General features: G+C 35.3%; 1 protein-coding gene across 1 annotated transcript in view; it reads left to right on the top strand.

The window, feature by feature from the left end:
- FOXN2 (forkhead box N2) overlaps window positions 1-23,177 on the top strand; it is a 66,254-nt gene that overhangs the window by 25,140 nt on the left and 17,937 nt on the right. Inside the window, 1 exon segment of the mRNA XM_030310563.1 lies at window positions 11,308-11,864. Coding sequence (XP_030166423.1) covers window positions 11,322-11,864 — 543 coding nt within the window. The 5' untranslated portion in view covers window positions 11,308-11,321.

The following is a 23,177-nucleotide window of genomic DNA, read 5'->3' on the forward strand; positions in this document are numbered from 1 at the left end:
TAAATACAAGTATATCTACACCTTATATTTAAAATGTTCAGCTCTGTGGGGTTTAAAACACTACAAGGAAACAAAAGGAAAAAAATGTTGGAAGTAAAATGATGGAAAAAGATATACCAGGTAAATACGAGTGGAAAGAAAGCTGGCATATCATTTGAAATAGATGTTAAAACTAGTAGAATTACTAAAGGAAAAGAATTGATGTGAAATGGAAAATGTTTCATTTTTGCAAGAATAATAGCTTTAAATTTGTATGCAACTAATTAATAACTGTAACCACAAAAAAAGCTAAATTAACAACTACCAGGAAAAATGGAGTAATTTCACCAGCATAATGGGATATTGTAATATATCTTCCTTCGTATTTGATAAAGCAGCCCCCCACCACCCCAGTTGGTACAAATATAGAAAATTTTAACAAGTAATTAACAAGCTTAATCCAGTGGACATCTCTTTCATCTAATCACTGGAAACATCAGCCAAATCATTATAAAAATCAACCACATACTGGGCCAAACGAGTTTCAACAAATTTCAAAGGATTAGTATCCTAAAGTCCATTTAAGTTAGAAATCAGTAAGAGAAAAAATCATATGGCAATTAAGAAACAATCTTCTAAATACTCATGAATGAAAGAAGAACTGTTAGTAGAATTTGAACTGCTCTTTGGGAGATGTTAGGTCATCCTCAGTGTGCTTGTAGCAAACACAAACCCTGAGAATGGACCCACTTAAGACCTTTCATTCTCCACATATCCAGTAAAAATGTTTCAGGGATGCCAATGCAGATGTTTCCCCCAACAGGAAGGATAAAATTTTTTTAATAAATTATACTTGGAACAATTGTGTATCATATGTAAAAGTTGAATAAAAATACAGAGATACATTTTGGGTGAATTGACGACTTAAATGTGAAAGGCAAAACTATAAAACTTTTAGAAGACAATATGGATAAAACTTACATGAATTAAGGTAGGAAGGAGTTCTTAAATGAGAACTGTAACCATAAAGGAAAGGGTTAATAATTCTACCATATTAAAGTAAGAACTTTTTCGTTTATAGACAACTAATAAATAGACTAAAAGACAAACCATCTACTAAGGAAGATATTTGCATCACACATAAGGATTAGTGCACAAACAGTATAAATGAGTTAGACAATTAGAAGTTTCTTACATACAGGTTTTCTCTTGCTACCAAGTACAACAGTTATAAGAAAGGAAGCCAAATGGTGTAAAGTGAAGAAGCAATTACCATTAATTTATATGGAAAAATTTTGAACATTCCTAAACCCCAAAAATAACCTCTCGTAGGCTTTTTGATGCCTTAGGACACATATTGCCAAGGATGCACAAAATAAATCCAGAGAAAGCACAGAAGCCCACAGGTACATTTCAAAGCTATGGCAGCTTGATGCTGAGGTGCTAAGTATAGTTCCTTCCCTAGGTAAGCAGCTTGCCAGTAACACTCTCCATGCTGGAGGTGTGGGCCATCTCTCTAATGCACACTTCAAAACAAACACTGAATGCTGTTTTCACTTTTTGCCTTTTCCTAAAAGCGAAGTCCTCTTTGACCGGTACTAATGTAGGTCTTTTGTAGAATCAAAGTGGTGAAATAGAATTTTGAAAAGTGAGGAATACCTGATACTCAGCTTCCATTATTAATCTGGGAATGCAATTAAACACAAGGAGATGAAATTTCATAGTCATCAGGTGGCAAAAAAATTTTTAATGGGTGTATGGAGCAGAGTACACCTATCTTGCTGGTAGCAATTTGTCGTGACCAGTGAAAGTTGAAGAGAAGAATATTCTGTAACCCAACAATTCTACTCAATATATTCGCTTTTAGTTGTGTACCCCAGAAAAGTTCTTGGCAGTTGTATTCCAGGAGATGTGAACAAGGATATCCATAGCAATGCTACTTGTAATAGCCCAAACATAAATAATTGTCCTCAAGAGGATAATAATTTGGTATAGTCATAAAAGTAGAATACCAGTCATCTGTAAAAATGAATTACTGCTGCTATAAGCTTAATGAATTTGGTGGTGGGGGGGGAGAACAAGTTTCAGTACAATTAAGTTTTACATGATGTTTAAGAACAATAGAGGGCTAAATAATATTTAGGGATCCTAACATGGTAAAACTATGAAAAAAAAAATGTTTTTGTTTGCCTAGTCTGTGATACAGTCATTAAAAACATGACAAATGTCAAAAAGCTGTATGATAATAACTAACATTTTGTATTTAGGATGTTTCTTAGTTATTTTGGGCAAAAGAGCTATCAGTATAGCACCCCTAATACCAGGGTAATACTCAAATTCTGTACCTTGATTTCGCTTCTCTAGGCTCTGTCAAGCCTTTTCTCTCAGACCATTGTTAATACTGACCTAAAAAAAGTGCTCTCCTCTAACCTTTTGGGAAATGATCCAAGAATTCCAATATGGAGTTTTATTTTTCTTGTTCCAGAGTAGAATATCACTGTAATATTGAACATAACATGGAAACATACAGATATCTATTAGTTATCTTTGAGAAAGAATGAACTGTACAATGTGAAAAATATACCTTTTAATCCTGAGCCCTCTTCTTGAGATCCTGCCATGGGCCTTATACAGTGAACCTTTAGGCAGAGGTTGCAGAGTTGATTGTAATGGGCTTGTTTGAACTCCACTTTTAAATTCTTTGCTAAAGATACGCAATTTTTTCCTGAAACGTAGAAGATTTGGAGTCTTAATACAAATGTGTAATTTGCAAAATTGTCTTGTACATTTACCTACTTTTGTTGTAGCAGTGTCTTTTAGGAATTGGTTTTGTTAGTGGATGTATTTATTACTTGGGTTATGCTAGTTACCGTACCTGAGAAAAGTAGAGTACATTTTTCAAAAACCCACATCTTGGTCTCTGGCCCTAAATTGCTTTTTTAATGTTTATTTATTTTTGAGAGAGAGAGAAGAGAGAGAGAGCGCACAAGCAGGGGAGGGGCAGAGAGAGAGGGAGACAGAAAATCTGAAGCAGGCTGCAGGCTCTGAGCTGTCAGCACAGAGCCTGATGTGGGGCTCAAACCCATGATCCATGGGATCATGACCTGAGCTGAAGTCAGACACTTAACCGACTGAGCCACCCAAGACGCCCCCCTAAATGCTTTTTTGAGTGACATGTATGTGTAACAGTTATGTGTGGTTTGTTGAGGTATTATTTTTATTAATAAAAGGAAACGTTACATCACTAGCCCAGATTTCCTTGTATTTCTTTACTTGTTCTGCTTTAAAAAGCAAACTGCCATGCTCGTATTAATGACCTGTTACTGAATGGTTTCAGTTCATTTTAAGGAAGGCACTTTCTCATAAAACTAGAATTATCCCAAACAAAACTAAAAGCTTTAAAAAAAATTTTGGGTGTGAAATACATAGGTCTTTCTGTTGTAATATTATATACTATGAATTTGTGAAAACACTAAATATTGTGCCAATTCACCTAAAAGTGTGAAGTTTTATAATCAGAACACTAACAAAATAAATCTTAATAAGTATGTTAGATATTTTTAAAGATATATTAAACTTACTTACAAATAAACACTACAAAATAGGATTAAAAAAAAAAAAAAAAAGATGAAAATAGCCTGATGGAAAGGCATGCAAGGGAAGGGTGGAAGCTACAGGGTTATGGAGGCCAGGGTAAAATGCATAAAAATTTGGAGAGAGGAGGTCGTTAACACTTCCAAGAAAATGCATGTGGCCAAACTGTGCTGGGAGGAAAAACATGGGTTGAATGAGAATTGTGTACAATACTGCATTCTCAGCAGTTTGCAAGCGTTCTACTATGTTAGCCTATTTTGGGTTCAGCTGTTATTTCTCAGTACTGCAAAAATCATAGGCTATAAAAGATCACTTATAAACCAGTGTGATTTCACATTGTACTAAAATCTTTCCCCTATTTACCAGTGAGCTAATTTGTTTTACAGAAAAGCTTGGCAATAGAATAGGCTGTACTGAATTTAAGAGGTAACTTCTGTTTTTGACTTGAAGCCTTTGATATGTCCGGACCTTTTTGTGATTTGATTCTTGTGAAGTAGAAATACTATAACTAAAAATACTCTAGCACACCTTTTCCCCTTTGAGTGTATTTTAATTTTTAATATAAAGTAATAAACACATTAAAAAAAACTGGAAAAAAGCAAACAATTACCGAGTTACTACTACAAACACTGTTAGCTTTTTATGTATTTTTACTTTTTCATGTTTTAAATAGTTTTTTGTTTACCTTCATAGCCTTCAAGAAAATCGTTTTTAATGACGAAATATTAGATTGAGTAGATGTATTTCAGTGTAGCTATTTCTTTATAATAAAATGTGTAAGTTGTTTATACTTTTCTATTGTCTTTAATAGTTCTTCAGTGAACGTGTATACGTGTGTGTGTGTGTGTGTGTGTGTGTGTGTGTGTGTGTGTAAGAGGAGGAGGAGAGGGAGAGAATCTTTTTTTCCTATGTGGGATTATTTCACTGAAATGACTCATAAGTGGAATTATTGGGTCAAAGTATGACTTTTTCATTGAAGTATAGTTGACATATAATATTAAGCTAGTTTCAGGTATACAACACAGTGATTCAAGTGATACATTATAAAATGCTCATCACAATAAGTAGATTTCAATATTATTGACTATATTCCCTGTGCTGTACTTTTCATCTCTGTGACTTATTTATTTACAATTGGAAGTTTGTATTTCTTCATCCCTTTTACACATTTTACCCATCCCTCCCATACTCTTCCCTTTAATACTACCAATTCTTCATATTTGTGAGTCTGCTTCTCTCTTTATTGATGTTGTTTGTTTTGTTTTTTAGATTCCACATGTAAGTAAAATCATATGGTATTTGTCTTTCTCTGTCTGGCTTGTTTCACTTAGCGTAATATCCTCTAGGTCCATTCATGTTGTCACGAATGGCAAGATTTCATTCCTTTTTATGGCTGAGCAATATTGCATATATATACCATATCTTATTTATTTATTTATTTATTTATTTATTTATTTATCCATTGTATGATACTTCTATTTTTAATTTTTTGAGAAATCTCCGTACTATTTTCCACTGTGGCTGTACTGATTTATATTTCATCAGTAGTTCATGAGAGTTCCCTATTCCCTTTTCTCCGTGTCCTCACCAATACTTGTTATTTCTTATCTTTCTGATACTAGCCATTCTGGGTGGTATAAGGTGATACCTCATTCTGGTTCTCTCTCTCTCTCTCTCTCTCTCTTTCTCTCTCTCTCTTTTTTTAATGTTTATTTATTTCTGAGAGAGCCGGGGAGGGGCAGACAGAGAGGGAGACAGAGGACCCAAAGCAGGCTCTGCCCTGACAGCAGAGAGCCTGATGTGGGGCTTGAACTCACAAACTGTGAGATCATGACCTGAGCTGAAGTCTGATGCTTAACTGACTGAGCCACCAGGTGCCCCTCTCATTCTGGTTCTGATTTGCATTTTCCTTGTGGTTAGTGATGTTGGGCATTTTTTCATGTGTCTGTTGTCCATCTGTATGTCTTTGGAAAAATGTTCAGGTCATCTGCCCATTTTTAATTGGATTATTTAGGGGTTTTTTGGTGTTGAGTTGTAAGAGTTCTTTATAGATTTTGGATATTTAACCCCTTAATGTATATATCATTTGCAAATATTTTCTTCCTTTCAGTGGATTGCCTTTTCATCTTGTTTATGGTTTCCTTTGTGTGCAAAAGCTTTTTAGGTTGGTACAGTACCAGTTGTTTATTTTTGCTTCTGTTTCCCTTGCCTGAGGAGACAGATCTAGAAAAATATTGCTGTAGTTGCTGTCCAAGAGATTGCTGACTTTTTCTTTTAGTTTTCTGGTTTCAGGTCTTAACATTGACGTTTTTAATCCATTTTGAGTTTATTTTTGTGAATGCTTTAAGAAAGTGGTCCAGTTTCATTCTTTTGCTTGTAGCTGTCCAGTTTTCCCAGCACCATTTGTCGAAGAGGCTGTCTTTTCCTCGTTGTTCTTGTCTCCTTTATCTTAGATTAATTGACCATATACTTGTGGGTTTATTGCTGGGTTCTCAATTCTGTTTCATTAATCTATGAATTATTGGGTCAAAGAGTATGACATTTTAAATGATTCTTGGTACACACTACCATTTAGCATTCTAAAATGCACTAGGTCCTTGCCCAAAATCATGTATTAAATATTTTTTTAAACCATTGCCAATTTGGGCAAAAGTTGATATTTTTATGTCTAATATTTGTGCTTACTGTATACCAACCATTGTGCTAAATACGTTATCATACCATATGTGTTATCAATTGCTTTGTGTTTCTTTATTGGCAAAGTTTGGTATTTTCTAATATGTTTGCTATATAGTTATATCTTTATTTGACTTGTGGGAAAAGATCCTTTGTCTGTTTTTGTGGTGGACTTAGTATTCTTTGTTTTTTTTTATTTTTTTTTAACGATTTTATTCATTTTTGAGAGACAGAGAGAGACAGAGTATGAGCGGGGAAGGGGCCGAGAGAGGGAGACACAGAATCTGAAGCAGGCTCCAGGCTCCGAGCTGTCAGCACAGAGCCCGATGCGGGGCTCAAACTCATGAACTTTCAAGATCATGACCTGAGCCGAAGTCAGATGCTTAACCGACTGAGCCACCCAGGCGCCCCAGGACTTAGTATTCTAAATGGATGATGTCCTGAAGTATTCTAAAAGGATAGTTCAGAAACAGCTCTTTTTCCCTCCTTGAAAATACAGTCACCGTTGAAACGTTATGAAGAGAATGTCAACCTTTCAGTCAGTACTTGATTTTTTAACTTTGCTTGGCTGTACAGTTTGTGTAATCTTTGGCATATATGCTGTCATAATATTGCTTTACATCTTAAAGTAATGAGACTTTATTCTAAACTTGTAATTCAGAGGAATAACATATATTTGCAAACATTTGAATTAGTTTCAGAGGGGAATATATATCTTATTCTGTCAACAGTATTTGTTTTAAGTAGTACTGCTAAAAATGTAAGTTCCTTAAGAGATTGAGTGTACTCTACTAGACAAAAAACTTGAATATTGAACTTAGCCCAGTTTATGATTTTGGCTTTACTGTTTACTAGTTTTAGAACCTTAGGCAAATGGCTTACCTCACTCCCATTTCCTTAATAGTAACAGTGAATTTCAGTTTTATGATTGTTACTAGTTACGATGTTTTCCTTAATAGTAACAGTGAATTTCAGTTTTATGATTGTTACTAGTTACGATGTTTTCTAGCATTAAGGATTTCTTCTAAAATAAAATAATTCTTAAAATTTTTTAACATTCATTTATTTTTGAGAGACAGAGTGTGAGCGGGGGAGGGACAGAGAGAGAGGGAGACACAGAATCTGAAGCAGGCTCCAGTCTCCGAGCTGTGAGCACAGAGCCTGATGTGGGGCTAGAACCCACGAACTGTGAGATCATAACCTGAGCTGAAATCTTTTGCTTAACCAACTGAGCCACCCAGGCACCTGTAAAATAAATAACTTTTTTTTAAATTTAATTTATTTTTAAAATTTACATTCAGTTAATTATCATATAGTGCAACAATGATCTCAGGAGTAGATTCCTTAATGCCCCTTACCCATTTAGCCCATCCCCTCTCCCACAACCCCTCCAGTAACCCTTTGTTTGTTCTCCATATTTAAGAGTCTCTTATATTTTGTCCCCCTCCCTATTTTTATGTTATTTTTGCTTCCCTTCCCTTTTGTTCATCTGTTTTGTCTCTTAAAGTCCTCATATGAGTGAAGTCATATGATATTTGTCTTTCTCTGACTAATTTCACTTAGCATAGTACCCTCTAGTTCCATCCATGTAGTTGCAAATGGTAAGATTTCATTCTTTTTGATTGCCGAGTAATACTCCATTGTATATATATATGCCACATCTTCTTTACCCATGCATCTATTGATGGACATTTGGGCTCTTTCCATACTTTGGCTATTGTCGATAGTGCTTCTATAAACACTGGGGTGCATGTGTCCCTTCGAAACAGCATACCTGTATCCCTTGGATAAATACCCAGTAGTGCAATTGCTGAGTCATAGGGTAGTTCTATTTTTAATTTTTTGAGGAACCTCCATACTGTTTTCCAGAGTGGCTGCACCAGTTTGCATTCCCACCAGCAGTGCAAAAGGGGTCCTCTTTCTCCGCATCCTCGCCAACATCTGTTGTTGCCTGAGTTGTTAATGTTAGCCATTCTGACAGGTGTGAGGTGGTAGCTCATTGTGGTTTTGATTTGTATTTCCCTGATGGTGAGTGATGTTGGGCATATTTTCATGTGTCGGTTGGCCATCTGGATGTCTTCTTTGGAGAAGTGTCTATTCATGTCTTTTGCCCATTTCTTCACTGGATTATTTGCTTTTTGGGTGTTGAGTTTGATAAGTTCTTTATAGATTTTGGATATTAACCCTATATCTGATATGTCATTTGCAAATATCTTCTCCCATTCTGTCGATTGCCTTTTAGTTTTTCTGATTGTTTCCTTCGCTGTGCAGAAGTTTTTTATTTTGATGAGGTCCCAATAGTTAATTTTTGCTTTTGTTTCCCTTGCCTCTGGAGACATGTTGAGTAAGAAGTTGCTGTGGTTGAGGTCAAAGAGGTTTTTTCCTGCTTTCTCCTCGAGGATTTTGATGGCTTCCTGTCTTATGTTTAGGTCTTTCATCCATTTTGAGTTTATTTTTGTGTATGGTGTAAGAGAGTGGTCCAGGTTCATTTTTCTGCATGTTGCTGTCCGGTTTTCCCAGCACCACTTGCCGAAGAGACTGTCTTTATTCCATTGGATGTTCTTTCGTGCTTTGTCAAAGATTAGTTGGCCATACGTTTGTGGGTCCATTTCTGGGTTCTCTATTCTGTTCTGTTGATCTGAATATCTGTTTTTGTGTCAGTACCATACTGTCTGGATGATTACAGCTTTGTAATACAGCTTGAAGTCCGGGATTGTGATGCCTCCTGGTTTGGTTTTCTTTTTCAAGATTGCTTTGGCTATTCAGGGTCTTTTCTGGTTCCATACAAATTTTAGGATTGTTTGTTCATTCTGTGAAGAATGCTGGTGTTATTTTGATATGTATTGCATTGAATAAGTAGATTGCTTTGGGTAGTATTAACATTTTAACAATATTTGTTTTTCCTAAAATAAAATAATTCTTAAAGGCAAATACAGAATAAACATATATGTTGACTATATGTTCATTTCAGTTTGAAATAATTATAATTTGAATGCCTATTCATGCTGAACATTTTGTTAAGATTCATTAGGAATACAAAAGTAAAAAAATTACATATTACAGAATTCATGGCTGAAAGGGCCATACACAGAACTGAATAGCCATGCAGAGTAAGTAGAGATTATAAAGTCCATAGCATAGTATCTGTAGTATAGTAAAATCTCAGTAAATGTTAGCTACTGGTATGTGCTACTCTCTGATTTCTATATGTAAATGAAAATAAATGGAGATATAGGTGAGAGGTAAAAGTTAGAACATTGGAAATTAGTCATTCTTTTCTTTGAACGTTGAGCGCTGAGAGTTTTTTTGTTTGTTTAAGGAAGCAAGACATTCTTCAGCCATTGAATTCTTATTCACATTTTTGGAATTCTCTATGGGTAGAGAGACTTAGGTGGTAAAGTGAATAATTTGGTCAGCTACATTGGACAGAATGTCATCTGAAATATAGTGTGTGCATGTATGCACAGATGTGTGTATGTTTATGAATGTGTGGTTTGCATAATTGATTGAAATAGAAACCATATTTGTTACAGTTTGATCTTTTTGTTTTAAAGTGTCTTAATATGTCAAGTTATAGATACAGGTGTAAGTAAGAAAGATAGGAACTTGATATGGAGAGAACAATAATGAGATTTAAGATGGATAGGATTGAGTCATTGGTATTCACAGGTGATGTGTATGCATTGATACCAGGATAATGTAGTAGTTAATTTTGGTTCAGAACTCAGTCTTTCTGGGTTTAAATTCTGTTGTTTCCATTTACTGATCAGGTAAGCTAAAACAGGATGCTTAACCTCTGAGTCATTTTCCTCATTTATAAAATTGGGTTAATAATTGTGCCTACTTTATATAGAGAGTTTAATTGATGGTTAATTGAGATATAGTTTGTGGTGTTTAGCACAACATCTGGCCCCCAAAATATTAGCTGATGCTGTTGATAATTAAGTGCTTTGAGACTACATCTATTAGTAGCTACCAGAATCCAGATAGGAGTGTTATACATATAAAATCTTTTTCATAATTCTTAGCGTAACCTGCCAGCTTTGTTCTAAGTAAAGTAAAACTCTGGAGATACTTCTCTTATTTCAGTTATATAAGCATAAGTAGATAGAATAGGAAGACATGGAAGGTTTTTCACTGAATTCGTAAGTAGGGTACTTTTATGAACCATTGAAAATGAATTAAATAGCACCTTAGGTCTATTACTTTTCTCTTTGGTCAGTTATTCTCCCATCATAAGTTTTTTGTATTGAAGTATGTTCCAAAAGCAAAACAAAAGACATTTGAGAAAATAGAAATAAAAAAGGGTAGTTTAGAAATATCTTTCTTTCTTCTCCTTGAAAATAGTTACAATTCAAATTTTACTTCAAGAATGTCAGCCTTTCGGTGTCAGTACTTGATGAGATGATACAGAATTCAATTAAAAATGTTAGAATGTACAGAAGAAATAATAAATTTATAGTAAATTTAATTTTGGTGATAATGAATTTAGTGAATAAGAAATGTTATCTTTTTAGTATGATATACTATAAAAATATTAGAAACTGTTTATCTCTTTATAATTATTTCATATTTGAGGAAAGGGTTTATTTGGAATTATTATTTAAGCAATGTTTTAAATTTGGTTATTTTCTGTATCGAGCCATATGTATGACTATTACAATAGGTCATAGATCCTTAAAATGCATAGATTATAAAGTCTTACAATTCAAAGAAAGTCTGCTCATTTTTAATAATAAGCATTACCATTAGGCTATAACTGTGGGCTAGGCACTTTAGTAAGTATTCACAATTATTTAATTTTCTTAATGTCACTCATACATATGGTGTTTTAATACTATATTTTATTTACAGTCATTTCTAATACCATGAAATAAGCTCTGTTCCTTGTATTGTAACCTTAATGTCTTTGTTACACAAATATTGTGCTTAAATATTATGTGGTATAATTGATTGAAAAATTTCTGATTTTGGTGATATTTAAATATGTATTTTCTTTTTCCATGAGCTTAAAATCTTAAGTATTATATTGATTGACAATTGTTTCCTTTATTGCAGAACTGTAAGAGTAAATGGGTCCAGTAATTGGAATGACTCCAGAAAAGAGAGCTGAAACTCCAGGAGCTGAAAAGGTTGCAGGATTAAGCCAGATTTACAAAATGGGAAGCTTGCCTGAAGCTGTTGATGCTGCCAGGCCTAAGGCCACTCTAGTGGACAGTGAGTCAGCAGATGATGAACTCACAAACTTGAACTGGCTTCATGAAAGTACTAATCTTCTAACAAACTTCAGCTTCGGAAGTGAGGGTCTTCCAATTGTTAGTCCATTGTATGACATAGAGGGAGATGATGTGCCATCCTTAGGACCATCTTGCTATCCGAACCCAGAAAAAAAATCAGCAACTTCAAAGCCCCCATATTCCTTTAGTCTTCTCATTTACATGGCTATTGAACACTCTCCAAATAAATGTTTGCCTGTCAAAGAAATTTATAGCTGGATTTTGGACCGCTTCCCATATTTTGCCACTGCACCAACAGGCTGGAAGAATTCTGTTCGACATAATCTGTCCCTGAATAAATGTTTTCAGAAAGTGGAAAGAAGCCATGGCAAGGTCAGTGTTTATGAACATTGCTATATTTGGGCAGGTGGGGGAAAATTAACATAGAGACCTTAAAATATGGGGAAATTAAAGGAAGGCAAAAAATAGTCAACTCATGATTACTTAAGTTTGAGCTTAATTATATTCATTTGCTTTCATTTGAGATGTTTTTAAATTTCTTAAATATTTATATAAATCTAACAGAATTTCAGTCTACTATAGGTACATAAATCAGTTTTCTAATATTCTAATTTTCTATTCTTAGTTTCTATACTGTTCCTGTCAACTGTATCAGTATATTACTCTTAATTTATTCAATACGGCAGTCTCTGCCTTATAATTGGAATGTAGACTATTTACATTAATGTAGTTGATATGGTTGGATTTAAATCTATGATCATGCTGTTTGTTTTCTATTTGCTCTGTTCTTTCCCCCCATTTTTCCTGTTTTTTTTAAGGATTGAGTATTTTTTTTATGATTCAGTTTTATCTCTACTATTGGCTTATCAGCTATCTTTTTTTAGGGGTGGTTGTTACACACTTATCAGTATGTGTCTTTAATTTATCACAGTCGACCTTCAAATCATATTACCATTATACCACTTAATATCTGGCCTTTCACAGAGAAGTTGACCAATCCTGATGCTTATCTGGATTAGTTCTTTTTTCCTGGAGAAGTTTATTTAACATTTCTTATAGCATTGAATTTATAAAAATCTTTTTGTGGAAGATGGGTATTCTAGGTTAACAGGTGTGTTTGTTTTTTGTTTTCTTTAAGTACTCTAAAGATGTTACTCTCCTATCTTCTGGCTTATATAGTTTCTGATGGGAAGTCTGCTGCCATTCTTTGTTCCTTTGTAATAGTTCTTTTCTTTTTTTTTTTTTATAATTTACATCCAAGTTAGTTAGCACATGGTGCAACAATGATTTCAGTAGTAAATTCCTTAATACCCCTTACCCATTTAGTCCATCTCCCCTCCCACAAGGACTTTTTTCTTTATATCACTGTTTGACTATGATGCACCTAGGTGTGGTTTTTGTTTTGTTTGTTTTTTTTTGTATCCTGCCTTTGGTTTTTCAAAGGTTCTTGGATCTGTGATTTGTTATTGGATATTGTCATTATCAGATCTGTCATTTATTAAATTTATGAAAGTTTTGTTCATTATATCTAAATATTTCTTGTGGCTCACTTCCCACTTCTGGGCTTCCAAGTAAAAATATATTAGACCATTTGCTCTTTCTTACCTCTTGGTTACTTTGCCCCAGTTCCTACTCTTTTCTCTCTTTGTTTCAGTTTGGATAATTTTTATCTTTCTGTAGATTCTGTCTTCCCTCTGTTGTGTTCATTCTGTCGATAAGCCTGATAAAGGACTTGTGCATATTTTTCATTTCTAGCATTTCTATTTGCCTTATTATTTTTTTATTTTTAATTTTTTTAATTTTTTTTTTTTCAGAGAGAGGAAGAGACAGCATGAGTGGGGGAGGGGTGGAGAGGAAGGGAGACGCAGAATCCGAAGCAGTCTCCAGGCTCTGAGCAGTTGGCACAGAGCCCAATGCGGGGCTTGAACTCATGAACTGTGAGATCATGACCTGAACCAAAGTCCGATGCCCAACTGACTGAGCCACCCAGGTGCCCCCTTCTATTTGCCTTTTTAAAAGTAGTCTCCATCTTGGAGACTCAGTGGCTCAGTCAGTTAAGCAGCCAACTTGATTTTAGCTCAGGTCGTGATCTCAAAGTTTATGAGTTCGAACTCTGTGTTGGACTGTGCACTGATACTATGGAGCCTGCTTGGGATTCTCTCTCTCTCTCTCTCTCTCTCTCTCTCTCTGTCTCTGCCCCTATGCTGCTTGTGCTATCTGAAAAATAAATAAGCATTTTAAAAATAACAATAAAATTAGTCTCCCATCTTTCTGCTAAAATTTCCCACTAGATCCATAAACATATTAATTATAGATATGGTGTCTGTCTGATAATTTCATTATCTCATCCATCTCTGTGTTTGGTTTTGTTGAGTGTTTTATCTCCTGTTTCTGTGTGTGTTTCCTAATTTTGGATTAAATGTCAAACATTATTTATAAAAGAATGGTAGAGACTGAGGCAAATAATATTTCTATTCAGAAATAGACATGCCTCTACTTTTGTCTGTTAGTGTGAAACAGGTGTTGGTCAATCTTTGTAAATAATTGGGCTGGGTTTGGGTTTTGTGGTTGTCGTAATTACCTTCAGAATACCACAGGCTTCAAATTCATGTAGAAATGGACTGCTAATACTTTGTGCTTAGTGAAAGTCCTGGAGTGTTAGATGATGTTCCTTAGCATTTTTGCTCTACCTTCATCTTTCAGCTTGTGATACGTTTGGGGGCAGGAGGAGAGTTAGTTATTTCTGTCTGTGCTCTTTTCCCTCCCATAACAATTGCTTGTTACTTGGTATGAGGCTCTTGGGGTGGGAACATGAGTTTCTTGATTCTTCTGTTCTAGTTTTAGTATTAAGCAGGCTCTTATGCCTGTCTCAAAAGTAGAACCTTGCTTGCCTCCCCTGGGAGCAGACAGTCTCTCCCATCTACTCAGAGAAGAGTCTAGGGCCGCACTTATCAGTAGCCAGTTATCTACATGTGGCTAGTGGTTGGCATATTGGACAGTACAGATATATGATATTTCTGTCACTGTAGAAAGTCCTATTGGATAGCACTGTTCAGAGCTCAGGCCAATTTCCTGCTCATTCCTATCATGGTAAATAAACTCTGCCTACTATCAGTGGACGGTCCTGGGTATAAGTGAGTGACCATTTCCTTTCTCAGTGGAAGTATATCTCTGCTTTGTATCATCTGGGCATGAGCAGATTTCCTGCCCATTACCTAATGACACATGGCCATTGCCTAGTGTCAGTAAAGTGTGAAGATAGCTGAGTTTTGTATTTCTCTCCCAGCAGCAGTCATCCTTTGTCTGGGACTGGGATGAAAAGGGTGTTTTGCCTCTCTCTTAGTGGCAGGCAGCTGTGGCTTCATAGTGGAGTTTTGTCCAGTTTTTGTGCCTGTCCCACAGTGACACCTCATCTCATCTTGTGCTCATTTAGGGCGTGGAACATGGATGAGCTTTGCCTGATATTCTTGCTCCAGGCTTAAACCTTAGTATGTTCTGCACATCCCATCATCATCTCCAAGGGTTTTTCTCACTGCCTCCAGTCTTCCTCTGGAGCACTGGATGGAGACTCATAGAAAAATTCTGGCGAGTAGATATCCCAGGATGCTCAGTTATCTTGCTAGCTCATTCTTGGCTTTTAAGAATTTGTTAAAATCAGGGTGCCTGAATGGCTCAGTTGGTTAAGCGTCCAACTCTTCTCAAAAAGAATTTGTTAAAATCGGGGTGCCTGAATGGCTCAGTTGATTAAGCATCCATCTCGGGTCATGATATCACAGTTCATTAGATCAAGCCCTGCATCAGGCTCCATGCTGTACATACAGAACCTGCTTGGGTATCTGTCTGTCTGTCTGTCTGTCTCTCTCTCTCTCTTCCCCCCTCCCCTGCTCTCTCACACTGTCTCTTTCTCTCTTTCTCAAAATAAAATTTTTTTAAAAAAAAGAATTTGTTAAAATTTGAGTAGTTTTATTTTTTAACCTTATTTTATGACCACCACTTTATTTGTGCTCTCCCAAAGATAAAACATTGCATATGTTCAATCTCTCCTCATAGGACTTTGTCATACTTTAGAGTTCAGTTCTTTCACTTGTCTTGTACCCTTAGTTCCCCGTTGATCCTGGTGCCATTAGTCCGTGAGTAGCAAGACATCAGGACACATCATCATCTTACAGCTAACTTAAAGGAGGTTGTATTAGTTATCTTTTGTAACATGTTGCTATCTAACACATCTACATATGGAATATTTATGAAGACCAACTATGTGTTAGGCCATTGAAAAAGCTTCAGTAATTTCAAAGGATCAATCTCTGTCATAGAGAACCCCAAATGAGCCCTACCTTCCAGTATTCATGCCCTGGTAGAGTTCCTGCCAATAATGAATAGGGCTGAGTTGTGTAACTAAGAGGATATTGTGGAAATGCTGGAGCATGCCTTTTGAGGCTAGGTCATAAATGCCACTATGGCTTCCATCTTGCGCTCTTAGATAACAAGCTGTGGGGGAACCCAGCTGCCATATCATAAGAACATTTAAGCAGCCTCTTGCCAACAGCCATGTGAGTGAGCCATCTTGGAGGCAAATTCCTCCAGTTCTCAGTCAAACTTTCCTTTCAGATGACTAAAAGTTTTAGAAATGTTGGATATGTTCGTTCCAACGTGCATTGTTAGATTTTATTTTGAATTGTATCACTTAATTATTTACTAGTTTTAGACTATTGTGTTTACACTTATGGTGGGACATAAGAGGGGAAATGTCTACTAGGTACTTAGAAGTATGGTACAGGAATAGTGGTAATGTGGGATTGAAGCTTTAAATTTTGAAGTCATCAGCAGCAATGATTTTCAGTAGAAAAATCTAGGAAAAGTGTGTTGTAATGGAATCTAAAGAGGGTAAGTTTAAGTGTGAATGAGCAACAATATCAAATGTTGCAAAAACTTGAAAATGATTGCTAAGATGTGATTGAGACAAGTAGCAGCCAACAGATTAGGATTCAAAATTGGCGTGCTGGTAAATGTTGAAGGATTGAGTAGGTGGGGATGTAGGTTCTCTAAATTTTCATGGTATAAATATTTCCATCATGGCCAGTTTCAAGCTACCAGTATTATGTCATTAAATGTGATGTTGATGGGAGATGTTTACAGTGAGCAGCACACCACTGTGTGTAACGAACTCATCTAATTCAATAAGAAAAAGAAACTAATAGAAAAATGGACAAGAATATGAACAGGCAATTAACAGAGGAGGAAATATAAATGGTCAATAAGCAGGCAAAGATATTCATCCTCACAAGTTGTCAGGGACATACAAACTAAAATAACCCCAAAAGTAATTTACCCATTAGAATGCAAAAATTTTAAACGTTTGGTAATATCAAATTAGATAAGGATAGGGGAAACAATAATATTTTCACACTACTGATGAGTATAAATGAGTATGGCCATTTTTGTGGGCAAGTTGACTACAATTATTAAAATTAGAAATGTGCATATATTTGATGTAGTGGATTAGATTCTGATTTCTTCCCTAGAGTAACATTCATACTTGCATGCAAGGAGATGTATATGATATTCACTATGGTATTGTTTGTAATAAAAGTTGCAAAATATGTCCAGTGTGGTTTGATTTGTGGTAGTGATCAAAAGGGACTTGTTCTTGACCATAATTTGTAAATGTGTGTGTTATTTACATAATTAACCTGAACATTTTTGAGTTCTCAGAGAAAGAAAGAAGGAAGAGTATTACAGAGTACAAGGAGAGTGTGACAAAGAGAAATAAATCATCTTATGATAATAAAGAATATGAGGATAAATAGAGAAATTGTAATATATTGGGACAAAAATTAGCAAGCTGTCACAACTGAGGTCAGGGTGAGAGGAGAGAAAGGCAGGTGATGGTCTTCTCAAAAATCAGTAGCCTGCTTAAATGTCTGAAATTTGGACAGAAAGTGTGATACATTCAAGTAGGATTGGGAATGCTTGTGGATTTTTTTTTTTTTAATGTATGAAATACTTCTTGAATTAGTGTTTCAAAATGACTGTTTCTCTTGTAATATGCAGAGGCAAGTAAATTATACTTACTTCCAGTAAATGTTGGAATTGAATTTGGCGACCTTGACAGCACTTTTCTGATGAATATCTCTTATCTATAGATGATAATCTCAGAAAAAAGGCAAGATGGCAAGGTCTGGGTCAAACTACAAAGTGGAAATGATACTCAACCAGCTGGATAGCTGCTGATTAGCTTTCCTTCACTGTCATCCATACCATAGTTACTGCTCTCAATAGAGAGGTCTAAAAATCTTGGCTTGGTATTTATCTGCCTCAGTATTTATAAAAGTTAAACGTGATACATTTTTTTTTTGCTTGGGTTTAGGTTTCATGTTTTAAATATTAAATATCTAGGTCTTATATCTACTTTCCTAAATTTTTATAAAGCCAAACTAAAATACTGTAACTGGAATTTTAGCTGGGAAACATGAAGTTAGAAATTTTGCCTGGTTTAGTACAATTTTAGTCTGTAGATTTGCATAGTGATGACTCCCTTCAATAGCTGAATTCCAGGAAAGAAGTCATGCCAACCACTATAAAAGTTCATACTAGAAGCTATAAACAAGAGTTATGAATGCCCTTTTTAATTAGTTAATTCTTTTAATTCTTTTTTTTTTTTTTTTTTTACCACAGAAAAGGTAGTTGAGGGGAGTCTATTAAAATGCACAGGGCAAGTACATAAAAACATTTCAGAAATAGTGAACATTGCCTTTTCTCCCAAACTCTTCATTACAACTAACATTTAGATCTTTTTGAAGTTCATTTCTTAGTATTTTCCTTATGTATTCAGCACCTTCAGTGGTTCTTTAACAAGTAAGTCCAGACGCCTTAGAGTTCCACAATGCAAAATAGTAAATGAGAGAATGCACATTTCCTGTTTCCATTGCACAGAAGATTTATTTTGTTATAGGCAAATTTAGTTTAAAATAATACTTAACATCTGAAACTCTTTATTATTTGTGTTCTGTCTTCTAAGCACAGTAATAAAAGGGCAAGGTTTTTAAGTAAGAGTTTAAAATAAATTTTTCTTTCCTGAAGATCTTAAAACATAATGTTAGCAAATACATAGTTTTATCTCTTGTTACTGATAGTTTGTGAACAGACCCAGTGAAAGGAAATGCTGCCATGGTAACATAAACCAGACTGTTATTTGGAGACCTTACTCAAGATACTTAACTGCCCTGAACTGCAGGTTTTCAGTACCAGTTCTTCCAATTTACTATTTCAAGGAAATAGCAATTCTGCTATGTTCAAAACAATTTGTAATTCTCACGATTGAATTTGAAAAGTAGATTATTGAACAAAACAGTTTCTAAGAGTGTAATCTCAGGAATACCAAGATAGAACATGACTAACATTCTTAACATAATTGTCTTAGTCAATATATGAAAAATAATCCAGACATATCTTTTCTATATGAAACTGAAGTGGGTTGGGGCAAAGGATGTTGTGGGTGCTAATGTTTTAAAGTTTTATTTCCCTATCATTGAAACATATTTATAATTTGGGCCAAGTGACTGAAAATATATTTAATTTAAGAAATTTCGTCACTTAATCCAAAAATACATATATAAAATTTGACTTCCTTTGAAAAACAAATCAAGATTTCAAATACTTAATATATAGTCCATGTGGTATTTTGCTGCTGACGACCAGGAAAAGTTTCATCTAATAGTATGGTATGTTTCTTTCTGTATTACAGTATGGTATGACACCCATGGTTTTTCTTTTCCTATACATCTGGGTTGCTAGGATGTTAAAAACTGCCTAACACTCATAGTTTTTCTAAGACAAGAGCTATTTTCCCTTCTAAATTTAGTTTATTCCTTGTTCTTTACTACCTTTACTGTCTTACTCAGAACTAATTGATTTTTGTTCTTATTGTTGATTTTTTTAACTCCCTCTTAGAGGAATATACTTTACTAAACCATATAAACTCTTACTTTATGCCAATTTCAGAATAACCCCTAGAAATAAGTATTCACTTATTTTCCAGCTCTGTGTCACATATAAATTACCTTATTCGAATCTCCTCACAACTCAGTAAAGTGGCCTGGTTTTTTATTTTATGAATAAAATATGAGTAAGACGACTGACTCTTAGAGATTAAATGTTTTGTCCAATATCACATTGCCAATCAATAAGCAATGATTAAGACCTTACTATTTATACCCGTGGAACAGTGTTCTTATATTATGCCATTCTACTCTAATAATTATGACATGATGTTCAGAAGATAAAAGAGCCTCAGTAATAGAATATTATCTTGACAAAGAATTTGGGACATGGAAACACTCTGGAATTCATCATGTAAAATCTTCAGCAATCATAACAGCTTCTATCATATAGGATTTGTATAAACAAAAAGGAGACGGGGGCTAGAACACGCATAAATTTTATTGTTGTCCAAGTAATTGTTAATTTAATTATGAAGTGTAATTCAAATTTTAACAAAGGGCTTTTGAAATAGAAAGGTATAATGAAAAAAAAATTAACAGTTTGAAACTCACTAATCTTATGAGTTCTAAGGAAGTTTTGAACGTCACATGGTGGGAGAAGAGAAGATTATATACCTTATGGTTGATTTTCAACACTTGTAGAGAAAAAATCTTCAAAAATATTTGTTAAAATTTAATGCCAATATCTAGTAGAATAGAAACAGAAAAACAAACTTGCATGCTATTAGACTAGAGGAAACAGGAACAGTTTTTAAAACTACAAAGAGAGTGGTGTCTGGGCTCTGTTGGTTAAGCATCCAGCCACCACTCTGGTCATGATCTCGCAGTCCGTGAGTTCAAGCCCTGCGCTGCGCTCTGTGCTGACAGCTCAGAGCCTGGAGTCTGCTTTGGATTCTGTGCTCTCTCTCTGCCCCTCCCCTACTCACGCTCTGTCTCTCTCTCAAAAATAATAAACATTAAAAAAAAAATTTAAAACACTACAAAGAAAATGAACATATATCACTAGCAGTAGCCAATGTTTAATGAGTACTTATTGTCTGACAGTGTTGTAAGCACTTTATGTGAATTAACTCTTACAATACAGTAATTCTTGAAATAGGTACTATGTTTTATATAGTTATATTTTGAACATAGACATTTTTCTGAAGATTACACAGCTCTTAAGTGACAAAACCAGGATTCCAAAGGAGGCAAAATGGTTCCAAGGCTTACACTCTTAACCACTGTACAAGTAGTGTTTAGCTCTGGGGAAGTGGGATGAGATTGAATTTGGATCTTCTTCTTGCATGGCTGTGGAGTTTTGTGTAAAGGCTATGTGTGGATGCGGGACATGTGTATGGATATATTTATCATCTAGCTACTGTTCAGGATGTGCAGTTAGGGATGTTCAGCTAAGGAAATAGGAAAGGATAGGGGCGCCGATGGCTCAGTTGGTTGGGTGTCCAACTTTGGCTCAGGTCATGATCTCAACAGTTTGTGGGTTTGAGCCCTGTGTCGGGCTCTCTGCTGATAGCACAGAGCCTGCTTCTTATTGTGTCTCCCTCTCTTCCTGCCCCTCTTCCGCTTGTGCTTTGTCTCTCTCTCTCTCTCTCTCTCTCTCAAAAAAAAAAAAAAGAAAAGAAAAAATTAAAAAAAAAAAAAGGAAGTAGTAAAGATTTATCCTGAAGGAAGAGTTAGCAGGTGATCTCACAGCTCCTAAAGTCCTTCATTTATTTCCTTTGACTACCTCAACTAGGATGTATAATATTTTGATGGTTTTTTAGAATACTCTGTTGATTTGTCAGTTCCCTTATTTTCCTAATTTTTAGTTATCAATTTATCAATTTTATTTTCATTATTTATATTATAACATTATAATAATACCCCCCCCCAGATATGATAAAAGCTGGTTTCAGATATTTCAATTTATTTTGAGACAAAGAGTGCACATGGGCAGGGGAGGGACAGAGAGAGGGAGAAAGAATCCCAAGCAGGCTCCATGCCACCAGCACAGAGCCCAATGCAGGGCTCCATCTCACAAAACATGAGATCATAACCTGAGCCCAAATCAAGAATCAGACACTTAACTCACTTAGCCACCCAGGTGCTCCTAAAATTGTGATCTTTAAAAGGAAATTTATTATTCTTAATGGCCTAATCAATGTTTATATAGTTTTTTTCCATTAATATTTTGAAAGTGTAGTCTATAAAAATTCACTAATTACATCAATTTTTCTCATAGGTGTTCCACAGAACACAAGCTTCCTCAAATATTACCTGAGAGAAGGAAGTTCTGTGTTGGATAATTTTAGGAAACCATATAAAACTGGCTTAATGACAGAAATTTAGATCCCTTAACCTGCTAAGGTTATATGAAGGTCATATGTAGTGTGACCTTCTAAGAAGGAGAGAAATAAAATGTGTAGTATTTTTCAAACCTATTTGAAGGAATTATCCCATAGCCTAGCCTTTTCTCTGTATGTTAGATAATATTAGTGAGGTTTTTCAGGTATCAGGTCCACCTACCTTCCTCTAAGCTGGTCCTTCACATGGGGCCAACTGTTGATCACTCAAGCCCTTCCTTCAGGCAGCTCCCATTTGAAATTTAGCAGGCACTTTTGTTTATGGTTTCTTCAGTTTCTAGTAATCATACAAATTACATAATTTTTAGATTCTGTTGATTATTTCAGTGGCATCTGGGTTCATATGTTCATTGCCATATTATCTAAAAGTCCCTCAAATGTTGTAACTTAAATCCTCTAAGGGCTAATAATGCTTCCTTCCTCTTCATTATCTTTTATAGGAGTCTTTTCCATACTCAGTTGTTGATTTGCCACCCTGAGGCTTCTACTGTGCTTTTCATTAAATCATTTGCATTTTAAATTTAAATTTTACTTTATTTTTTTATGTTTATTTTTGAGAAAGAGAAAAAGACAGAGTGCGAGCAAGGGAGGGGCAGAGAGAGGGAGGGAGACACAGAATCCAGGCTCCAGGCTCTGAGCTGCCAGCACAGAGCCTGACATGGGGCTCAAACTCAAACTCATGAGCTCATGACCTGAGCTGAAGTCAGATGCTTAACCGACTGAGCCACCCAGGCACCCTTAAATTTTACTTTAAATGCTAACTTAAATATTACTGTTAATACCATTAAAAATGAGAATTATTTTTGATGTATCATTTGATATACTGCTTATTACTTTTGGGGAAATGATGCTGCATAGAAAGCTTAATTTTTCCTTTTCTTTCTGTTTTTCCTATAATGGCTTCCATTTGTTACAACTTAGCATGTGGAGGACCACATTGTATAGTCCTTCATGCTCTTCACTGTACTTCTTGGGGTTGTACCATTCTCACAGACAATGAAGTGATTGGCGTGTCCTGTGGCTCTCTGTGCCAGGCACTGTGTACTGCCCCTTATGCATAATTTAATCTATAACAGTCCTATAAAGTAGGTTGTGTTATCATCCCTACCTTCCAAATGAAGGAATGGAGGTGTCTTGGAGAGATAGGAGTTGGTTAACTTTCCTAAGGTCACGTAGCAGGTAAATGGCAGAGCTGGAGATCTGCCTCTAGGGCTTTTAATCACACAATGCATTTATAGCAATCTTATTTCAACCTTTACATTCTACTCAAAAGGTACTGTAGGGTTTTTTGCCCCCACACATTTAGTAAAAACATCCAGGCACTGATTGTGTAGCTCTTAAAGATTCCA

Source organism: Lynx canadensis, chromosome A3 (assembly GCF_007474595.2).
Source record: "Lynx canadensis isolate LIC74 chromosome A3, mLynCan4.pri.v2, whole genome shotgun sequence".
NCBI classification, from domain to species: Eukaryota; Metazoa; Chordata; class Mammalia; order Carnivora; family Felidae; genus Lynx; species Lynx canadensis.